The following is a 19662-nucleotide window of genomic DNA, read 5'->3' as shown; positions in this document are numbered from 1 at the left end:
GGAATCAACAGATGAGGATTGGAGAGAAGGAGAAAATATGTAGGGAGGGGATTACGTGCCATTAAAACAGCTATACTACTGTGGTTGCATAACACCGTACTATGGTACATGAAGCCAGCGTAATTTTAATTTGATCAAAGGTAATTGATGGATAATGTGATGAAATGTGACCACAGCCCTGTTCAAAAATCTAAATGGGAGGGGCATCACATTAGTTACTCAAACTCATTCACATTCAGGCCTGAACTTTGATCTGTTCCAGGCACAACCGCCACATATGTTTTATGCACTCCTGTGGTTTTTTCTTCTAACTTTAAAGGCATTTAATAGGAATATCTAAATATTTTTAAAAATCTATATTTTTTTTGCTCCCTTGTCAAGGGTTACAAAGACTGAAACCACTCATATCTATGCACTAACACTATCTGTACGTCTCCCAAACTGCACAAAGCACGAATAAAAACCTACTGTTAGAAGTTACAAGCAACCTCCACCATGTGGTGCAAGAGCATCAATACTATCTTTTTGCACATGTCATTGTTATGCAAGTCTTTGATCTCAAGTCCAAAGTAAAAACCGGCATATTCCAAGCCTTAAATTTGGTCATAATGTGCTCCCCACCAAATGTAATGCCATTTTTTTTAGAGTCGTTCAAACAAAGTGGATCCCGGGAACTAATCATCAACTTGCTGGGAATGAATAACGTTAAGGAAGTGAATTAAGAATGAACTGATTTGTGGCATGCTTTTTTAGTAACTTTTTTAAGATACTGTTTTTATATTTAGGCTGGAGGGAAGGTATCAACTGTTCCAGGTCATATGACCTATAAGTCCAAGTTGACTACCTCCTTATGTGTTTGGTACCATAGAAGTCTACATGCAAGTTCTACAAACATTGGATCATTTTCTAGATCGGCGCAACTAATGATGTATAGAGTGTGACTGACGACACCTGGTTTCTTCAGATGAAGCTGTTGTAAAGGTTTCATTATGTGAACAAAAACAATCGTGCACAATAATCACATAAAGCCTTTTACATACCCTTCAAAAGTAGCACAGGAGCCACAAAGAAAGAAACTATTTGGATCCTCTGTAGCAGACATGAAAAACTGGCTTGTGGTTTTCTCTATCCTCATGACTCCCCCTGGTGTACAGATAGAGAACTACACCTATTATTATAACTTATTTACAGGGAACTGTTGACAAGTGTCAAATCTGTAAACAAGATGATGTGCCACCAATGATTGTTTTAGTGTCAATAGACACTATTTAATGTTTTAGAGATCAAAAAGCTGGAATAATGCATGAATAACAAATGTCTTGGATACGAAGGATCAAATTCATTACCATTGTTTATATCTTCTGACAACATAGTTTGTCAGTTATTTATAATCAGTTAGTGTTTGACTCATAACATCCAAAATATGTTATTCAAAATTGTTGGTGCGTGACTTCTCCTGACGTCACAATAAATATCTCAATGCCGGCAGTCTTTGAGCTTTGTAGTGTTTCCCTGGGAACACTTGTTTGTAGTCATTTGTGTCACGAAAAACATTCACTCATTCAGGTTAGGACACACCCTGAGGCGCACCTTTACAGCCAAGCAGAAATAGAAAAACATAAAACACCTCCTTCCAAAAACCTGCAGGGACATTAGTTGTGTAATATAATCATCTTGGATGAGAGTGCAGCACAGTGGACCCTTTTCTGATCTGTGTAAAATCTAAATGTCCTGTTCAGGAGCTGGATAACTATTGAGCAAGAGTAAGGTAAAGTGAATGCATGCGACATCCACCTGTTCAGGTTTGAAAGGCGTGCCCCATGTGTCAGCTATTGAGATGCATGACAAAGTCACAGTGAACTCACACAGCAGACTACAAGAAGCAACACGGCTCAGAGAAGAAAATGTACATCTAAAGTTTGTGGTTTGGCTTTGTTTTCAAGGTTGGAATTTGCTTACAGGACGTTATGTTCCATCAAAATGAAGACAAAATGATGAAAGCTCCAAGCATTTGTTCTCATGGATCCTCATGTTGGCACATGTTGGCTTCCTTCGTCAGGTAAAGTGGTGGTGGTGGTGGTGGTGGTGGTGCGTCTCAATTAAGTTATTATGTATTAGTCTGGATCTTTTACCAAGCTATTCTCAGATACTGTTTATCTACATAAATGTCTTCTTTATTAGTTAAACTACTCTCAACTGTTTAAGTGTTGTTTTATAAGTGTTTTTCTAGTCATACTGACTGTCTTGCTTTATGTTTTTTACTCTGTGACTTTCTGGCTGCGTTTGTGAATGTTTGATCTTTGAGTAAAGTGACATGTCAACTTACTGATTAACATTTTAAAAGCATAAGAAAACCTGATATGCACCAGTAATACACTGGTGGTACAATGATGCTCAGGTTATAATGAATTAAGGGACTAAAGAAAACTTTCTGAGGAAGGATGGGTCTGTGGATTTGTCCTGTTGATGCAAAATTTGGACTTTATCTTCTACGAAATGAAAAGGCAAGAAAACATCTTCTCCTTAAACACTATCAGCTATATTTTGGATATCACTCCTAACAGTCACTTCGTCTGGGTCTTTCCTGTCAGGGGTTGATTTCAGCTGTTGTTTAAATGTTTGCGGTGATTTTACCCTCACTGAGCAATGATTTTTATTCTCATTGTGGCTCCATATTTAAGAAGCACTGCGTGAAACTCACAACAGAGGGGATTTAAGTTTTTTTCTGATATACCACAATGTCTTTAAAATTACTGAGGTAGTATAGCAATACCTGGACCTTACTTATTCCACAATATAACATCCTTTTATATTTTTTTAAATACGTCAATATATAAAAGCAGAAGTATAGTGAATTACATGTCTTTTGTTACCACAGAAGCCCCTCTAAAAAGCTGTGGCCCAAGCAAACATTCACCATGTGTGTCTAAACAGTGCAATATGTACTCGCTATACTTTACTGTTGGCACTTTCCCTAAACTGTGATAAAGCTAATGTGTTTACTCTGTTGTACTGTGCTGTGATTATACTCAAAGGTGTGTCTGAGGAGGAATGTGCAAGATACGGTTAATTGACTGAATGTTCTAAAGTAAAGAGAAAAATCTTTACGACAGAATAACGTGACAGACCTTCATTTATTGGCTTGGGTGTGATGGGAAAAGGGTGCTCATGATAAGCCTGAGAAGTTATTTGTATGACTCACTCTTTTGTTGTCTGCTTGCTGTTAAACAATAGGTATTATAATGACAGTTTGCATTAATTGAAATGACGTTGTATGAGGTACTTATCCATAATCAGTGCATTAGCTAGACTAGATGCTTGTCGGCACAACCCCCGTATCGGCAAGAAAGGTACCTGGCACCTGTTAGGTGCCAGGTAGCAAAAGGTAGGCACCTAAAAAAAATCTTTCGATGTTCACTATATTTACAATATTTCCACTGTTACTTTGCTGTCAGACAGCCCTGGTTAATGAAATGCAGGGGGATCTGAATCCATTCTACATGCTCTTGTCTAAGCCACCATACTTCATTGACAAAAAGAGTAAATCCACTCTATCTGCTGCCCCCATTGGTTAGTTTAATTGTATTATTGTATGACTTTGGTCAATCTTAACTAACCCTTTAAAACACCAACAAACTAACCAATAAAGGCAACGGAAGACCAGCAACTCCTGCATTCTGCAAGGTAAAATGACCTTGCATGGTTTGGAGCGTTGGTTGTGCACGTCTTTAGCAATTAAAGTCACGCACCTGTGAGATGCAATATGCATATAACCGCTAGGAGCAGTGTAGTGTAGGTATTTGTTGCATAGGCAAAACGAGAGACACTTGCTCGCCACTCGCCATTTACCTGGCGCGTTTGGTTTAGGAGTCAATGAGGCAGGTTTCAACTTTTATGCCAACGCGATCTGAGAACTACAATTGGATCTTCTCGAGTGTCGCCATGTTTGTTTGTCATTTCATCATGTAAATTCAGAAGCTTCAGTGCTTTTATTTGAGCCCTTACGTGATTAGGTTTAAGGGTATGTGGTGTTCCCCTCAAGAGGAATCCTTCAGCAACACGCTTTGTACATAGGCAAGCAAGTGAACATTTACGTTCACAACACATTTATATGTGGTTCAACACTCTACACTGATATTTTAGGTGGCTAACATTAGTTTAGTTGCTACCTCTGACTCCAGCAGTACATAGCTTAGCATCCATGTCAGTATTCCTGCCTGCCTCTCCAAACATAGAGCATGCCGACCGCATCTCTTGTAGGTGATGACCCTTTAAAAGAGCTAAATATTGAATTAATGTTTTATTTTCATATAAACATTTTAAATGGTTGTTTTTTTTATTATATTACAGAGTGAAGAATTCAGGCTCACGTGTCAAACAGCTACACTGGTTGCACAAACTTGTGCTTGTCATCCTATTGGCAGGTATGCTCTGACATCAGCTGTGACACGTTAGAGTTGTTTGCAGACAATGGAGTGTCAGCGTCTGTCATCTGGTTTCCTTATCTGGACGGACAACTCTGCACCTCTATTTATAAACTCCACGGTGTCTAACACGCCTGGAATCCAGTCATTCATGGTTTCGTCATGACACACACACACACACACACACACACGAAAATGTTAAATTTACCTCCTATTCTGTAACCTGTAATTCTAGTCTGATGGCTGTTTCCTAATCACACAAAACCCAACAATGCTGTAACTTCTTTGTTGGAGGAAAAATATGACCAAAAGGAAAAACAACAAAAAGAAGAAAGCTGAATGTAACTAAACAACCTTGACCAGCTGCCATATATACCTGAGCTTCCTAATTTGCTTTTGTTTTTAAGGAACAAGAAAAAAATCATGTAGAAGATATCCTATATTTAATGATTGTTTGTTCATTCTTATATATATGTTGATACATTTATATTTGATGTATGTATTTGCCTGTTATTAATTATTAATGTCCAGTCTCAGTCTTTAAAATCTATAACAAACCTGTATACATATCAGTCAACCCCATGAATTGAAATACAAGAATGTCTACAATGATGTCCAGTGTCACAATAATTACAGGCAAACTGAAATGAAGTCCTTTCCTTTTGACATTCAATCTGTGCAAACAAAAATAATTAATCTTTCTTTCAGGCCAAGCTTTCTCTCAGACCTTTCCTGCTCCTTCCCCTCTTTCCAGAACTACAACAGACACACAGAATCCAGGTAAACCCACAAAATCAACAGATTTTCACGAAGGAGGCCAGTGTTTGGGAGTGAAACCAAATGAATTGCTCTTATTTTAAGTTCACCATGAATGTATAAAGACGAACTGGATTAAGGATTGGAGACAGGGTCCAGTTCATTACAATAAAAAAGTTTTCCCATGAAGCCAGTAAAGTTCAAAGTTCTTCAATGGCTCTTCTGGGACTTCTGTCGGCTGAGCCGGCTTACCTCCAGCTTCGCTAACTTGAATGGGGATAAAATAATTCAACTGTGCAACTCTTCTAGACTTTCCAGATGTTACCCGACCGAATGGATCAAATTATGAACATAAGTTTATGTGAGGTTTGAATAGAATAAAAATAGAATAGAATAGATAAAATATCTTTATTGTCATGGTCGCATGTACAACAAAATGAAGTGCATTCTTATCAGTATAAGATTAAAAATAAATAAATAAAAGCAATATTAATTTAAAAAAAAAAAGTGAAGTTGTCCTTTAAGACCAGTTTACTAATTATGGAAAGTACAACTCATCCTGCGAAAACAGTTGTATAATATAATCTAGGTTACCCCTGGTTAACTCCATCTGTGCTGCATTGATTTTGACCATTTTTTAAATCTGTCACCTCAACTACATTCTGCCTTTCATTCTGATGACAGTATCCTACTTTGTTGATGTCACTGTGGATGTCAAAGAACAGAAAACTGAAGATGAAATCACTGAATGGGTATGTTAGGAGACTGGTTATATACTACTCGTTAAATAAAATACCAGATATATGATGTTTCTAGCCTTTGATTAAACATAATGAGAATTGTACTTTTTCTCAGCTCGAGGTTGCGTTCCAATCCCAGATGCAGAGCTGCGTGTCTTCAAACACTGAAGACACAACTGCCACCCCTACCTCTCCACAAACTACATCTGCAAGCACTTCATATAAGACCACACTCACAACATCAACAACAACCCTGCAAAGCTACAGTACAGCTACAGATGCAACAACAGCATTAAAAAACACCACCGCAATTACAACTGCAACATCAACACTGTTAAAAAGCACCGTCACAACTACAACTTCAACAACAGCATTAACAAGCACCGCCATAACTACACCTACAACATCAACAGCATCAAAAAGCACCACTGCAACTACACCTACAACGACAGCATCAAAAAGTACCACAACTACACCTGAAACAACAACATTGAAAAGTACCACTGCAACTACACTTACAACAACAGCATCAAAAAGTACCACAACTACACCTGAAACAACAACAGCATCAAAAAGTACCACAACTACACCTGAAACAACAACAGCATCAAAAGGCACCACAACTACACCCGAAACAACAACAGCATCGAAAAGTACCAAAACTACATCTGCAACAACAACAGCATCAAAAACCACCAAAACTACACCTGAAACAACAACAGCATCGAAAAGCACCAAAACTACACCTAAAACAACAACAGCATCGAAAAGCACCAAAATTACATCTGCAACAACAACAGCATCAAAAACCACCAAAACTACACCTAAAACAACAACAGCATCGAAAAGCACCAAAACTACATCTGCAACAACAAAAAGCATCAGGGAAACTACTTTACCTGACGCCGTTCCTGGAAGGACAAATAAAAAACCTCCCGGTCAGTCAAGACAGGAGCGCAAAGCTCGAGAAATTGGTGACAGTGCGACACAAACCAGGTATTACTGCAGCCAAATCTAATATGAATGAATGCCAATGAATGAACAAAAGGGAGACGAAAATTCTCACAGTTTTGACCACAAAGGGTATCCAGAGAAAGTATTTGTGTTTAGGTTACTTGTGATTTGGTACAAAAATGCTTCTTTTTCTACACCTTGGATGAAAGAACAAGCAAAAAATGAATTGCAGCATATTCTGGTGTATGCCAACCCTGTCCCTAAAAAAATGTGACATTGAAATATGTAGAGTAGCAGTAGCACAAGAAGCGATGAGTCATAAGAATGACCTGTCCGCAGAAACGATAAGGCCCTTATCGAAATTTACTCCACTACTAATACTTCAGATCAGTAAATTTATCATTTTTCATTATGAAATATGATACATTTTCCTAAAGCAACAATGAATGTATGTTTATTGCTGTTGATTAGATAAGAATTAGTGAACATTTTGGTCCAAGTTTAATTTTCATCATTGTTGCTTATATTTAGGATGAACAAGATAATGCTGGCCTCAATTGGGTTGCAAAAAGAGTTCTATTCATATTGTTGGCTCTGGTCATAATGTGATATGTCTTCTTTTAGAAGTGATATAGACGTGCTTTAAACCAATCTGGTTTTTCATTAGTGTTGTCTCAATGTATTTTTCAGTGTCGTCAGGAAGGGCCGTTCAAGTGGGCTATTTCAAGTAAGTTAACTTTTAAGTGTATCTGTGGATTACAGTGTGTGAAAAGGATCATGTGAATCAAGATTCATTTATATTTTAACAGGATATTGACGTTGAATGCACCACAAACCCTGTAATAAGGTGAGTGAAATAAACTATTTTCAAATGACTAGTATAAGTATAAAAAATCTGTTTGTTGTTCACACTGATCATGTACTTCAGAGGATCCAAGTGTTTCATGACGCTGCAGCTGAAGCAGCGCGTGCCTACATGTTGTATCCTCCGTGCGCTCTGTGCCGCCAGTAAAACATCCTCTGACATCCAAGTGGTGGGAAAGACTGCAAATAGAATAGGTGAGTGTTGCACTCTAATATACTCTGAAATGCATAATAACCTACCTAACAAGTTATCATAATGCAATCAACCCCATGTCATTAAACAGGTGCAATAGGAAGTGGGTGCGATAGCAACATACAAGAGCAAAACAGTTGCACTTATAATGGCCCAACTGGTGCATCATGGTAAGATGTTTGTAATTTACAATGTTTGTTTTTCCTAATTGTAACACACATAACATGTTACAATCCTTAAAAACAACCATAATTAACAGAACAGGATATCCCTTCATATGTTGTATTTTGCAAAGTTTTCTAAAAGATTAAGGGTAAATACAGTATTATTGAATATATTGCATTTTTTTATGACGTTGTTGGCTGCTAGACACATTTTTTAATCAAATGTGGCTTTCTTTTGACAGTGAAGACTCTGGGCCTGCATATGAGGTTTCTCAAAGCAACTCAACTAACTGTGGTGGAGGTGAGCTCTGAACATTTGCCTTAAACACCTTCAAACCACAGAAAGTCAGAAAGGAAGTATTCAGCCCCTTATCACTAACTGACGAACACTGTCAACAAAGACATTGCACATTATTAATATGTAAAAGAAAGTCCAAGGAATTGATTACTCATTGGGAAATATCCCTTTTTGCTAAGAGTTTCAGGAGGAGATCGATAATTATTCAAGTTAACGAGAGTTAAATGTAAATATACAGTATTAAAATTCAGTTTCTGGGGACACATTTCTGTCCAAAGACTATTTGAACTATTTGCTAGACCAAGACTAATCTAAATGTTATCAAGCCATTTCTTCTATATTATCTTAAAACAAGGGATTATTTATATATATATTCATACTTGTTGTAGCTTCTAATTTACTTCATTAATTACACAACATGTCACAGTCTGAAAGCAAGCTAATTACAAAATAAATCAAATTGAAATATGTAGTGAAATATTTCGTTTCATCATAAAATGTATTGAGGAAATTAGACGTTACCGGTCATTTTTGACATTAAATCCCTTGAAAGAAAGTGGTTAAAAAAGTTTTTTTTTCATTAACAAAAACCGTTGCAGTCTGCTTACACCTTGCACATTTTACTGAAATGTTTCATTTCAGGGCAAGTAATAACAAGCTTTCTAAATAAACGACAGAGTAAATTGAAGCTCTGAAGTTATAGTATGAGTATAACTAGCTACTTAGTTAGCTAAATTAAATAAAAAAACACACACACATTCACGAAAATTACCTTTCTTTGTGGGTTTTGTAGTTATGGATGACGCCGGGTGTTGTGTAGGTCACATTTTTTTAAGCTGAATACCTTGTATACAGCTGTTTTCTTCTTAATATTGTAACATAATTCTTCATAAAACTACTATTTGACTAGCTGCATCCATGATAGCTGCCTCTGCTGCCTCCTGGGTTGCCAGGTTTGTGAGTGTGCATATTTTAAAGAAAGTCTGCCAATTGTGTTCCAAAGATAAAAAAATAAAAAAAAACATATTCAATCAATATCTAGAAAAATGCAGATAAAGTCCCTTTTAAATAAATTTGTCTCAAGCCCAAGTACATTCTTAAGTAGGAATGCCAAGTCAAAGAGAAATTCTTGGGTCTCAAGTCCTTGAATGTGCCAAGTCTGACTCCAGTCAAGTCTTGTGACCACTGGTATGCCAGTTAGCATAGCTTAGCATAAACACTAGAAACGGGGAAACAACTAGCGTGATGCTGCCTGAAGGTGACACATTTCCTTGCCAATACTGCTAAAAGTAACTAGTTTACATGCTCTATCTTGTTTTGTTTTGGTCTGGATGCAGTGAGTTTCTAACAATATATCCCCCCATAAATCAGAGCTCTTGTGATAAACCAATGGCCATAGCACTGGTGGTAAAAAGCATCTTTCTCAATAGAGCACAAGCAAAGTGAGCTTCACAGATAAATTAGGAATTAACTGAATAACAAAAGCTGGATACACCCTTGGTTGACCCACTACACAACATCTTAACAGTATTTTACCCTTTCTCGTCTAATGTGACAGCCAGTTAATACTTATAGATAGCCAGTAGACCTTGTCGTTTACACTAGCATTTAAATCCAATAAACCAGTTTGCTTTAACTTTGTTTCAGATAAGGAAAACAACACCTGCAGCTGCTCTGCTTACTGCAGTGCAACTGGTAAGTAATTTATCACCTAACAAAACCGCCAGATTGCTATCTGAATAAATACAGTCAGAAAGTGTATTACAAGTGAATATTGTTTCTTTGTTTTCAGATGCATACTACACATTTAAAATTTCAATACAAGATTCTACGATAAACGGTTTATATGTCTCAACCGTGGTAAGTTTACACACTTACCTCAAACATTCGGGCATCTGTAGGTGTATATTTTATTATATTTCTGCTATCTTGCATATCCTAATACTCGTCTATCTTTACAGCTTTCGAATCTAAAATCACAAACAACCTGCCCTTCAAGTGCTGAGTGAGTTTGCTGTTTTTCCAAACATAAACAAATTGTAAATTAATAAATACCCTTTAATCAATTTAAAAATAAATCACCACCTTTGTAATGTTCCTTTGCAGTGCATCATGTCCATTGTCCAACATTGCATCTGAATACAAGGTAATGCACAACCACAAGTGTAATAATTTGCATAAACTTTCAATTTTAACACATTTTAGTTAGTTTTTCAATTAAATTTAAACAATACAAATTCAAATTAGCCACTCCAAAGGCAGTTGTTAAGAAAAGGATTCAAGTTAAGTAACATATTTCTGCCTATTGACTATTTTGACTATTGAGCACAACGTATCGAAATGTTATCAATCCATTTCTGCTGCATTATCTAAAAGCAAGGGATTAATAAATATTGTTTTTTGATACATCGACCAGCTAATTGAAATGTTAACTGAAATATTGACACCTCACACCACACAAAAATGCATTCACTGCAATTTTATGACACTTTTTGACATTTTTTTGTGTTACACTGCTTGAATGTTCAGGAAATAAAACATTTGGCACTTAATTGACACTTGAAGCACAAACAACATGTTTTAGGGACATTTTCTTATCTTTCAATGCACAAAAATGCATCTTGTATACAAAGCATATTTTAACATGATACTAACATAATCACTTGACTAAAATGAACATTTCTCCTCAGGCTTCCAATGTTGAATGTGTAGAGACAGCATCAAAGTGAGTCTAATCATATTTTTATCTTTGCAGCAATATTAATGTGTATTGACACGTTTGAACAGTGACTGACATCTGTGCAATTTAATCCTAGTCGTCAAAGCTGCAAAGTGATTTTACGCTTTGGCCATGTGGTTCCTGTCTGTAACGTGTCAAAGGCCGTGATGAATGTGTTTCAATCCGAGACAAAAATCACTTACAATGGAGCAGTGACCAGAGCAGGTGTGTGTATATTACGTTCAGGGAAACAAGTCAATTAAACATCAGGTCATGCAGCCAAGAAAATAGTTGCAGGTATGAACTGTAAAACGCCACATTTGTGTTTTCTCTGTTATGTCACACAGCAATTTGTGGAGATTTTGAAGTCAGCGATGATCCACTAATATCCACTTTAATTTGGCCTGACATTAACCCAAAGCCTGCTGACTCTTGTCCAGAAATAGACACATTCCCCTTCAGCTGGTTTGTATGATTTTCTCATAACTCTATCTGGTGCACTGACTTTACTTAATCTTTTAAGAGCTGTTTGTATTGTGGTTGATCAAAATGTATTATCTGATGTAAAATTTCCTAATTTGTCCCTTTTCTTTATAGCCCAAATGATAAAAAATTGGTTGTGCAGCTGGATGAGCACTGTGTTCATATGGCATCTACCACCCCAAGCCCAAATGTGACAGTCACACAACCTAACACCACCACCTCGACTGTAAATGTTACTTCATCCCCACTGAACACAACAACCCAAGCTCCAAACACCACCACCTCGTCTGTAAATGTTACTTCATCCCCATTGAACACAACAGCTCAAGCTCCTAACGCCACCACCCCTGCGTCTAACCTCACAGGTTTGTTACCAGCATTGTGTGGAACCTGGTCTCACAGAAATCTGTGAAATAGCCACGGATTTCGCTTAACTCAAAATCCATGGAATAGCCACGGAATTGCTCAAATTTCCGTGAAACTGACACGGATTTCGCTACAATGCAAGTTAATGAAAGTCATATCCCGTGGCTATTGGTTTGTTCCAAGTCACGTGACTTTCAAGGTCCCGGCGGTCAGAACAAAAAACATGGCGGACAGTTCTCTCATTTTTAGTGAAAAATCAATATTTTGACTTATATATGTTTTATTTTCTAAATATTAACTCAGTGAATGTACATAATCACTTTGTGTGTTGGAATAGCCACGGGATATGACTGTCATTAACTTGCATTGTAGCGAAATCCGTGTCAGTTTCACGGAAATTTGAGCAATTCCATGGCTATTCCACGGATTTTGAGTTAAGCAAAATCCGTGGCTATTTCACGGATTTCTGTGAGACCATGTTGTTGTGTGCAACATTTACAAGATTTGAACATCATTAAAATGTCCCCTTTAAATTGTGTTGATTACAGTTGACGGCCAAGCCAATGCACTGCTTGAGCTGACCAGAGACGTGTCCAAGCTGAACTCCAGCCAGGTGGCTCAGCTGGTGTCTCAGCTGGAGAGACTATTGTCCGGCCCGACTGTCAGCCTGGCGCTGGGGAACACCTCGGTCCACATCGTTAGCAATCTGCTGGGTGCCCCCCCTGAGGTGCTGTCTGACTCCTCCAACAGGTCATACATTAATTTATTTGATATTCTTCAAAATATTGTGTAATGTTAAACTTTAAACTGTTTTTTAGTTAAGTTTTTTAGTTAGTTTATATATAATTATTAATTATTAAAAATTATATTAACTCCTATGGGTCGTATTTGAGGGTAAGAACAAGTTTCAGTTTAATGTAATTACCACATAATTCTTCATATTTCTTTAACAAATCATATCACTTCCTCACACCAGCAAATGTTCTCGTTCTAGTCCACGACAAAGGGGTTGGCAACCACTGAATTGCACTAATTGCTCAGATTTTGCACATTACCAATTCTTTTCTTTTTTCCCTCAGAATCATAGGGATTGTTGATACAGTGGGGTTGAAGCTGGTCATCGATAGAGAACCTCAGACCCTCTTGTCCCCGGCTGTGGCTCTGTCTGTGAAACCAGCAGATGGCTCCAACTTTCAGGAAACATTCTTCACCATCAAAGACCCCAGTGATGTAGAGGTATGACATAAACAGTCTAGTTTGTTACAGCTGGCGGAAGTATTGTGTCAGTCATACATCAAAGCATTTATGATGCTTTAACAGCTTATTTTACAGCAGATATTGATGTCTTAGAACAACAGGAAGGGGGGGGGGGGGGGGGGGGGGGGGGGGGGGGACTTTAAGGTTAAAATCAAATGTGAAATACTGAATAGGAATCTTTTTAATTACAATTTAAAACTAGTTGTACTTCAGTATTTTCATTTTAGGCTATTTAACACTTCAACTACACTACATTTTTTAACACATATACAGTACTGTGCAAGTTTTAGGCAAGTGTGAAAACATACTGTAAAATAAGAACGCTTTCAAAAATAGAAATGCAAATGTGTTTATTTTTACCAATTAACAAAATGCAAAGTCAGTGAACAGAATAATCATGAATCATGAATCATCAGGTTGAATGCAATTATTGTAAGTCGCTTTGGACAAAAGCGTCTGCTAAATGACATGTAATGTAATGTAATGTAATAAAAAAAAACAAATCAATATTTGATATTTGATGTGATCACCCTTTTGCCTTCAAACCAGCATCAATTCTTCTAGGATTTTTTTCACACCTGCCTAAGACTTTTGTACAGTGCTATACATTTGTTAAATCAGTGGTTTCTATCTTGTAACCCATTTAAAAAACAAACAAACAAACACTGGACTGAAGTGGCTCCTACTCAAATAAGAAATGCAGGCTTACACATCAAAGCATCAGTTTTAATTCATTAATTCAATTAATTTAATTTGAAAGAAGTCTCCAAATGTGAAAAGGCTGTTTCTGTTTCTGCATGAAAACATTTAAGGTCAGCCTCCTCCCTTTCATCACACTGACTGTCATTTTTTAATATGATTTCTAAGGGTTCATCCCTGGATTACACTTGTTTTTGTGAACGTGGCATGGAGCAAGAAATTGGTTGCAGCTCAGCTATTGCAAATAATGATTGCTGACAGATTGTTGTCAGTTGCCCCACATAAAAAAAGAGTGGAATGAAAGTCTCTGATGGTGAAATCTAGTTGTAAGCCTGTGTGTTCATGTCCCATGTGTGTTGCAGGTCAAAGGGGATACACGGCCCAGAAGGAGTGTGAGAGCAGACTCCTCCATCCCTCAGGGCTCCATCAGGCTGCCCCCCTCTCTCACACAGGACCTGACCAGTGAGCAACAGCAGCAGGTCTCCAGAGTGCAGTTTAATTTTTACCAGGAGAGCACAGTGTACCAGGTCAATACATTCAACAAACGTCCCATTCAAAGTGAAATATGGTTTGAATTTTATGCCCCTGATTAAGTTAAGTTCTAAAGGAAACAGATGAGCCATATTTTAAATTGCATGCTATACCATTGTTCCTGCAAACTGACAACTTGTGTTTCTTGTGTTGTCTCCGAATGTCCATGCAGGACAGATCTTTGAGAGAACGCAAACTCAATAGCGGGATCCTTGGAGCAAGTGTGGCCAATTTCTCAATATCAAGACTGGAGGATGATGTGGTAATTCATCTGAGAAACATAGAGCCTGTTCCAGTAAGTCTGTTTTTATTTTATTTATATATATATATATATATTATTATATACTATTATATATATATATATATATATATATATATATATATATATATAATTTGTAAAAAAAACTGTTTTATTAACATTTTAACATTTTAGCAGCTGCCTTTAAATAGAGGTAGCCCACAACATGTCAGAGTTTTAGCGATCATTCTGAACAGAGAAAAAAAAAGATGTTAAATTAGAGTTTGTAAATTGATAGCAGCTCTTGTACCTTTTCCTAAACTACAGGCTAATTTTGTGGCTACATGTGTTTTCTGGGACTTTACAAGAAATGGTAAGTTTTCCAACCATGTCTATACACATTAAGTGAATGTAAGCAAAGAAAAAAAATATACGGTTAATCTATCATTTTCAAACGGCAGATGGATCAGGTGGCTGGAATCCAAGAGGCTGTTCTGTCCGAAACAGCACGGACAATGAGACCATTTGTGGCTGCAACCATTTGACCAGTTTTGCAATACTGCTGGTGAGGATATAAGGATTTTTCTAAATGTTTTCATGTATTCTTTTACTCTGTAAACACTTTTCCACTCTGCTGTTACTTTCTTGTTGTTGTTGTACAGGATCTCGCCAGAGAGCCTCTAACTAGTCGTCTCCAGGCCACCATCCTGACCTTCATCACATATATCGGCTGTGGAATCTCTGCCATCTTCCTGTCGATCACCCTCCTCACCTACTTGTCCTTTGGGTGAGTATCGAGAGCTACAAGATAAATGAAACATTTTATAGTTACCACTTATATGTAGGGCTACTACTACTATAGGTCACAAATCTTTTTTAACATTGCTTATTGAAAACACTCCACACTATCACATATTCTGGTGTTGCCCTGTTGTGGCCCCATTTTGGTTGAGCGTACATCAAATTCTAGAGACTGTGTTTTCAACAAAAATAACTTTTTGTTTCAATTTATTATATTTAGTGGATCTAGAGGAACTGGAGTGGAGGAATAAAGATAAATATTTACTTAGAATATTATTGGTGGCCTGTAAGAAATCGATAACAAAGAAATGGCTGAGGAGGGAGGCACCTAGTGCAGATGAATGGATCAATATTGTGTACAGTATCTTTGTAATGGAAAGAATTACTTTCAATTTAAGAACACAAAAAGAGGTATTTATTGAAAATTGGCAAAAATTGATTACATATGTCTCTACCATAAAACCGGATTTCAGGTAATCTCAGATTGGACGATCAGAATACTTTAATTTCTTTGTACCTTTCCCCTTTTTATTTTATTTTATTTATTCATTTAATTTTGGGTGTTTTCCAATCCCCTTTTGTACACTTTTACTTTTTTCTTTGATATTTTCTGTATTTGTCTATAGGTCTTCATGTTGATTGTTTGTTTGTTCATTTCAAAAACCAATAAAAAGTAAATTACAAAAAAAAGAAAACACTCCACTGAGATGCTTTGTTTTGTCTCAACTATCCAAACACTGCAGGAAGCTACGAAAGGACATTCCATCCAAAATCCTGATCCAACTGTGCATGGCTCTGCTGCTGCTGAACCTCGTCTTCCTGGTGGATGCGTGGCTGGCCCTCTACCCACAAGCCGTGGGCCTCTGCATCTCCACCGCCTGGTTCCTGCACTACTTCCTGCTGGTTAGCTTCACCTGGATGGGACTCGAGGCCGTCCACATGTACCTGGCCCTCGTCAAAGTCTTCAATAGCCACATATCTCGCTACATGCTGAAGTTCTCACTGGTCGGCTGGGGTGTCCCCATGATTGTGGTCATTATTGTCATTGCCATTGACAAGGATAACTATGGTCTTGTCTCCTATGGAAAGTTTTCTGATGGTTCGAGTGATGACTTGTGAGTATTATGCTGTTATACAGTTCAAATACCTACATGAAACCTGCAATAACAAACGTCTAATCCCGTAATTCTCGGCCATCCTCTTCAACAGTTGTTGGCTGAAAAATGACATTGCCTTCTACGTGGCAGTGGTGGCCTATTTTTGCATCATTTTTCTCTTCAACCTTGCCATGTTTGTTGTGGTATTGGTCCAGCTGTGTCGGATAAAGAGGCAGAACCCTCAGAATGTGCAGCACCGCACCACGCTGCAGGACGTGCGCAGTGTGGCGGGGATAACCCTACTCCTGGGCCTCACCTGGGGCTTTGCATTTTTCGCCTGGGGGCCTGTTAACCTGGCATTTATGTACCTCTTTGCCATCTTTAACTCCTTACAAGGTGAGTTGAAGACCATTATTGGGGATATCTTATTTGGGATTAGATCAATCCAGATTATTGTGGGATGGATTTAATTTTAGCACATCCGTCAGCCAAACGTTCATTCTATGAACTCTTCCTCAGCACAAGATAACAAAAGTAGGTTTCATGATTAGTAATGTGCTTTACGTAATAATATTCCTACTCTGCCTGTGCTATGCAACTTAAAAATGGGAAAATCTGACAATTTTGGGTGGCTGGAGTAAACCTTAAAGTTTGTTGCGTGATGAAGACAGTTGGAGAACAATAAAACATAAAATATGTTGCACAACATGAAAATAAGTAAAGTCAGAAATTTTCCCAAGTCCTAAGCAGCCACAGAGGCTAAAACTGAATGTATACCAAATTTAATTTTTTACATTTTCTTATAGCTAGAAAAAAGTGAATCTTCAATTACCTCAGGGTGAGCTAAGGCCAACAAAACAAACTAAGAGTTCCCTAACTTCAAAACATTATATTGCACAATCACTAACTTCCCTTACTTAAAATAAACAAAATGAAGAGTTTACAAAAAATTGCCTGCCCACCGCTACTTACGACCTTCAGATGATTCAATTCTTGATTTTAAAACTGACCTTTGAGTGCCATGTGCTGTCTGCTGTGGGTGGTTGGAAGAGCCATCTTGTCTCTTAATGTAGGCTGTGGTCTGTAGCTGAATCATGAGTCATCACAGAACACACATATTTGCATGAAAGCATCACATTTGTGCACCAGACAGTCACACACTCACAACAGAACCTTTACTCAGACTTATTTACCACTACAGTGGTAACAAGGCTCCACAGAATATTTCTTTTCCTTGTCGGCTAACATGTTTTTACCAAATGACGTACATTGGGCATTTTGTGATCAAATGGCTTAAAAAATAGTGGACAAAGCTGCTCTAAGTGGGAGAAGATGTATGCATGGAAAATTCATATAAATGCCATTTCTGTTTTTTAGGTTTCTTTATATTTGTGTTCTACTGCGCGGTGAAAGAAGTTGTGAGGAAGCAGTGGAGGACCTACCTGTGCTGCGGCAGATTGAGGATAGCAGAAAACTCAGGTTAGAGATCAGTCTGGATGGAAACCTTCAAAAACCTACATGTCATGCATCACTGATTATGCTACAATTCCCTTATTATCTTTTCTTTTTACAGAATGGAGCCGCACGGCAACACAGAAGACTGTAAAGAAGTCTTCGATGACCAGACTGACATCTCTTGAATCCTCCAAGTCCTCCAAGTCCAACAAGTCCTCCAAATCCAACAACTCATCCAGCTCCACTACTTTCCTCGTCAATGACTCTTCAGAGCAGAGTAATGGCATTGGTGAGTTACAGCAACCTGACTGATGGATTTAGTGTATGATTTAGTCACTATTTAGTCAAATTTGATTATGATTTTTTACAATTAACATAAGCTTTAGGTAGGGCTGAGTAGCGGGACTCAAAAACAAGCTTCTGCTTTTACCTTGATTTGACATGCATTAGTTTCCTCGTGTGATGAGTGCTAACCGGATTAAAACTGCAAACAAGGCAGCCAGTAGACTGCAATGTTATCATTTAATATTTATATATTGATATACTAGTATTGGAGGGGGGATAAAAAGGATATTGTGACTCACAAAAATAAGTTAAATGTGTGTTTAAACACATTTTGTTTTGAGAGTAGCCAGGAGCTCACTGTCACATAAAATATAGAAGATAGAAGAAAAAAAGATACATCAGAAGCAAAAGAAAATATGTCAAATTCACACAATGACTAGGCAATTAATCAATGCTTTGACAAAAATAGAAATAATACAGTAGTGCTGTGTTACAGGGAGCCCATTTGATGACAGAGCAATCACAGCGGATGAAGACCCCAGTATGGACGTGGTGCTCAACGAGATCAACAGGCAATACAGACACCGATCTACCTAATCCAGAAAGAACAACTCTTTAAAAAAATGTATATAATGTTAATAGAAAGTAATTTATATACTGCCCAATTACATGTCCTACATTATTCATTGCACTTGATTTTTACACACTTTTCTATATTCATACTTTTCTTGCACAAGGAACCTGAACCTTTTGTACAGTGATGCAATCAATAAAATAAGTCATATTCCAGCAGTGTGTTGCACTCATCGTCAATAAGTCATTATCAGGACAAGCTAACTGACTAATACAGCATCATACAGCCGGGGCACCATGGCAATTTTAATCCAAAAAGTCCTGTGTGCCACAAATAAACCTTACATCTTAATTTCTAATAACATGTTCAAGTTGATTTAGCTGCAAAAGCACTTTGTTGAAATTCCTTAATGTTTGGATAGCATACTGTTTTATTCTGATATAATAAAAAGAATAACATCCTGAAAGTTTCATAACTTATTAGAGCAACAGACTGGCACACTAACAACTGTCGAACCTTTAATAAATGGCTGTATCTACATCGTATTGCTGCTCACTGTTCATACTTGATGCTTAAAATACTCCAAAGGTGATTATAATTTATCAATTCTATTTCTTTTGGAGAGAAAACAAAAAGTCAAGATTTTTCCCCCCAAAACACTTTTAATTGTAGAGGTCACAGAATATCTCAAGTGGGACAGAACAGCATTTGGTGAAATTATATTGAATAAATAAATGCAACTGAGTCCCACAGGGCTGTTCACG

At 37.4% G+C, this 19662-nt stretch overlaps 1 protein-coding gene across 1 annotated transcript; it reads left to right on the top strand.

Moving 5' to 3' along the window:
• Window positions 1-5156: 5156 nt before the first annotated feature.
• Window positions 5157-19346, top strand: LOC131986243 (adhesion G-protein coupled receptor G2). The gene is made up of 25 exons (XM_059351096.1): window positions 5157-5204; window positions 5865-5932; window positions 6036-6381; window positions 7565-7601; window positions 7803-7933; window positions 10041-10088; window positions 10186-10253; window positions 10355-10398; window positions 10500-10539; window positions 11084-11118; window positions 11210-11337; window positions 11460-11577; window positions 11710-11960; window positions 12510-12711; window positions 13041-13197; window positions 14280-14444; window positions 14621-14743; window positions 15014-15059; window positions 15148-15251; window positions 15349-15473; window positions 16231-16602; window positions 16697-16980; window positions 17962-18063; window positions 18158-18328; window positions 18821-19346. Exons 3-25 carry the CDS (start codon window positions 6060-6062, stop codon window positions 18919-18921), a joined length of 3174 nt encoding a protein of 1057 aa, XP_059207079.1. The 5' UTR covers window positions 5157-5204; window positions 5865-5932; window positions 6036-6059; the 3' UTR covers window positions 18922-19346.
• Window positions 19347-19662: the final 316 nt, after the last annotated feature.

Source organism: Centropristis striata, chromosome 15 (assembly GCF_030273125.1).
Source record: "Centropristis striata isolate RG_2023a ecotype Rhode Island chromosome 15, C.striata_1.0, whole genome shotgun sequence".
NCBI classification, from domain to species: Eukaryota; Metazoa; Chordata; class Actinopteri; order Perciformes; family Serranidae; genus Centropristis; species Centropristis striata.
This window is presented reverse-complemented; position numbering and strand designations above follow the sequence as displayed.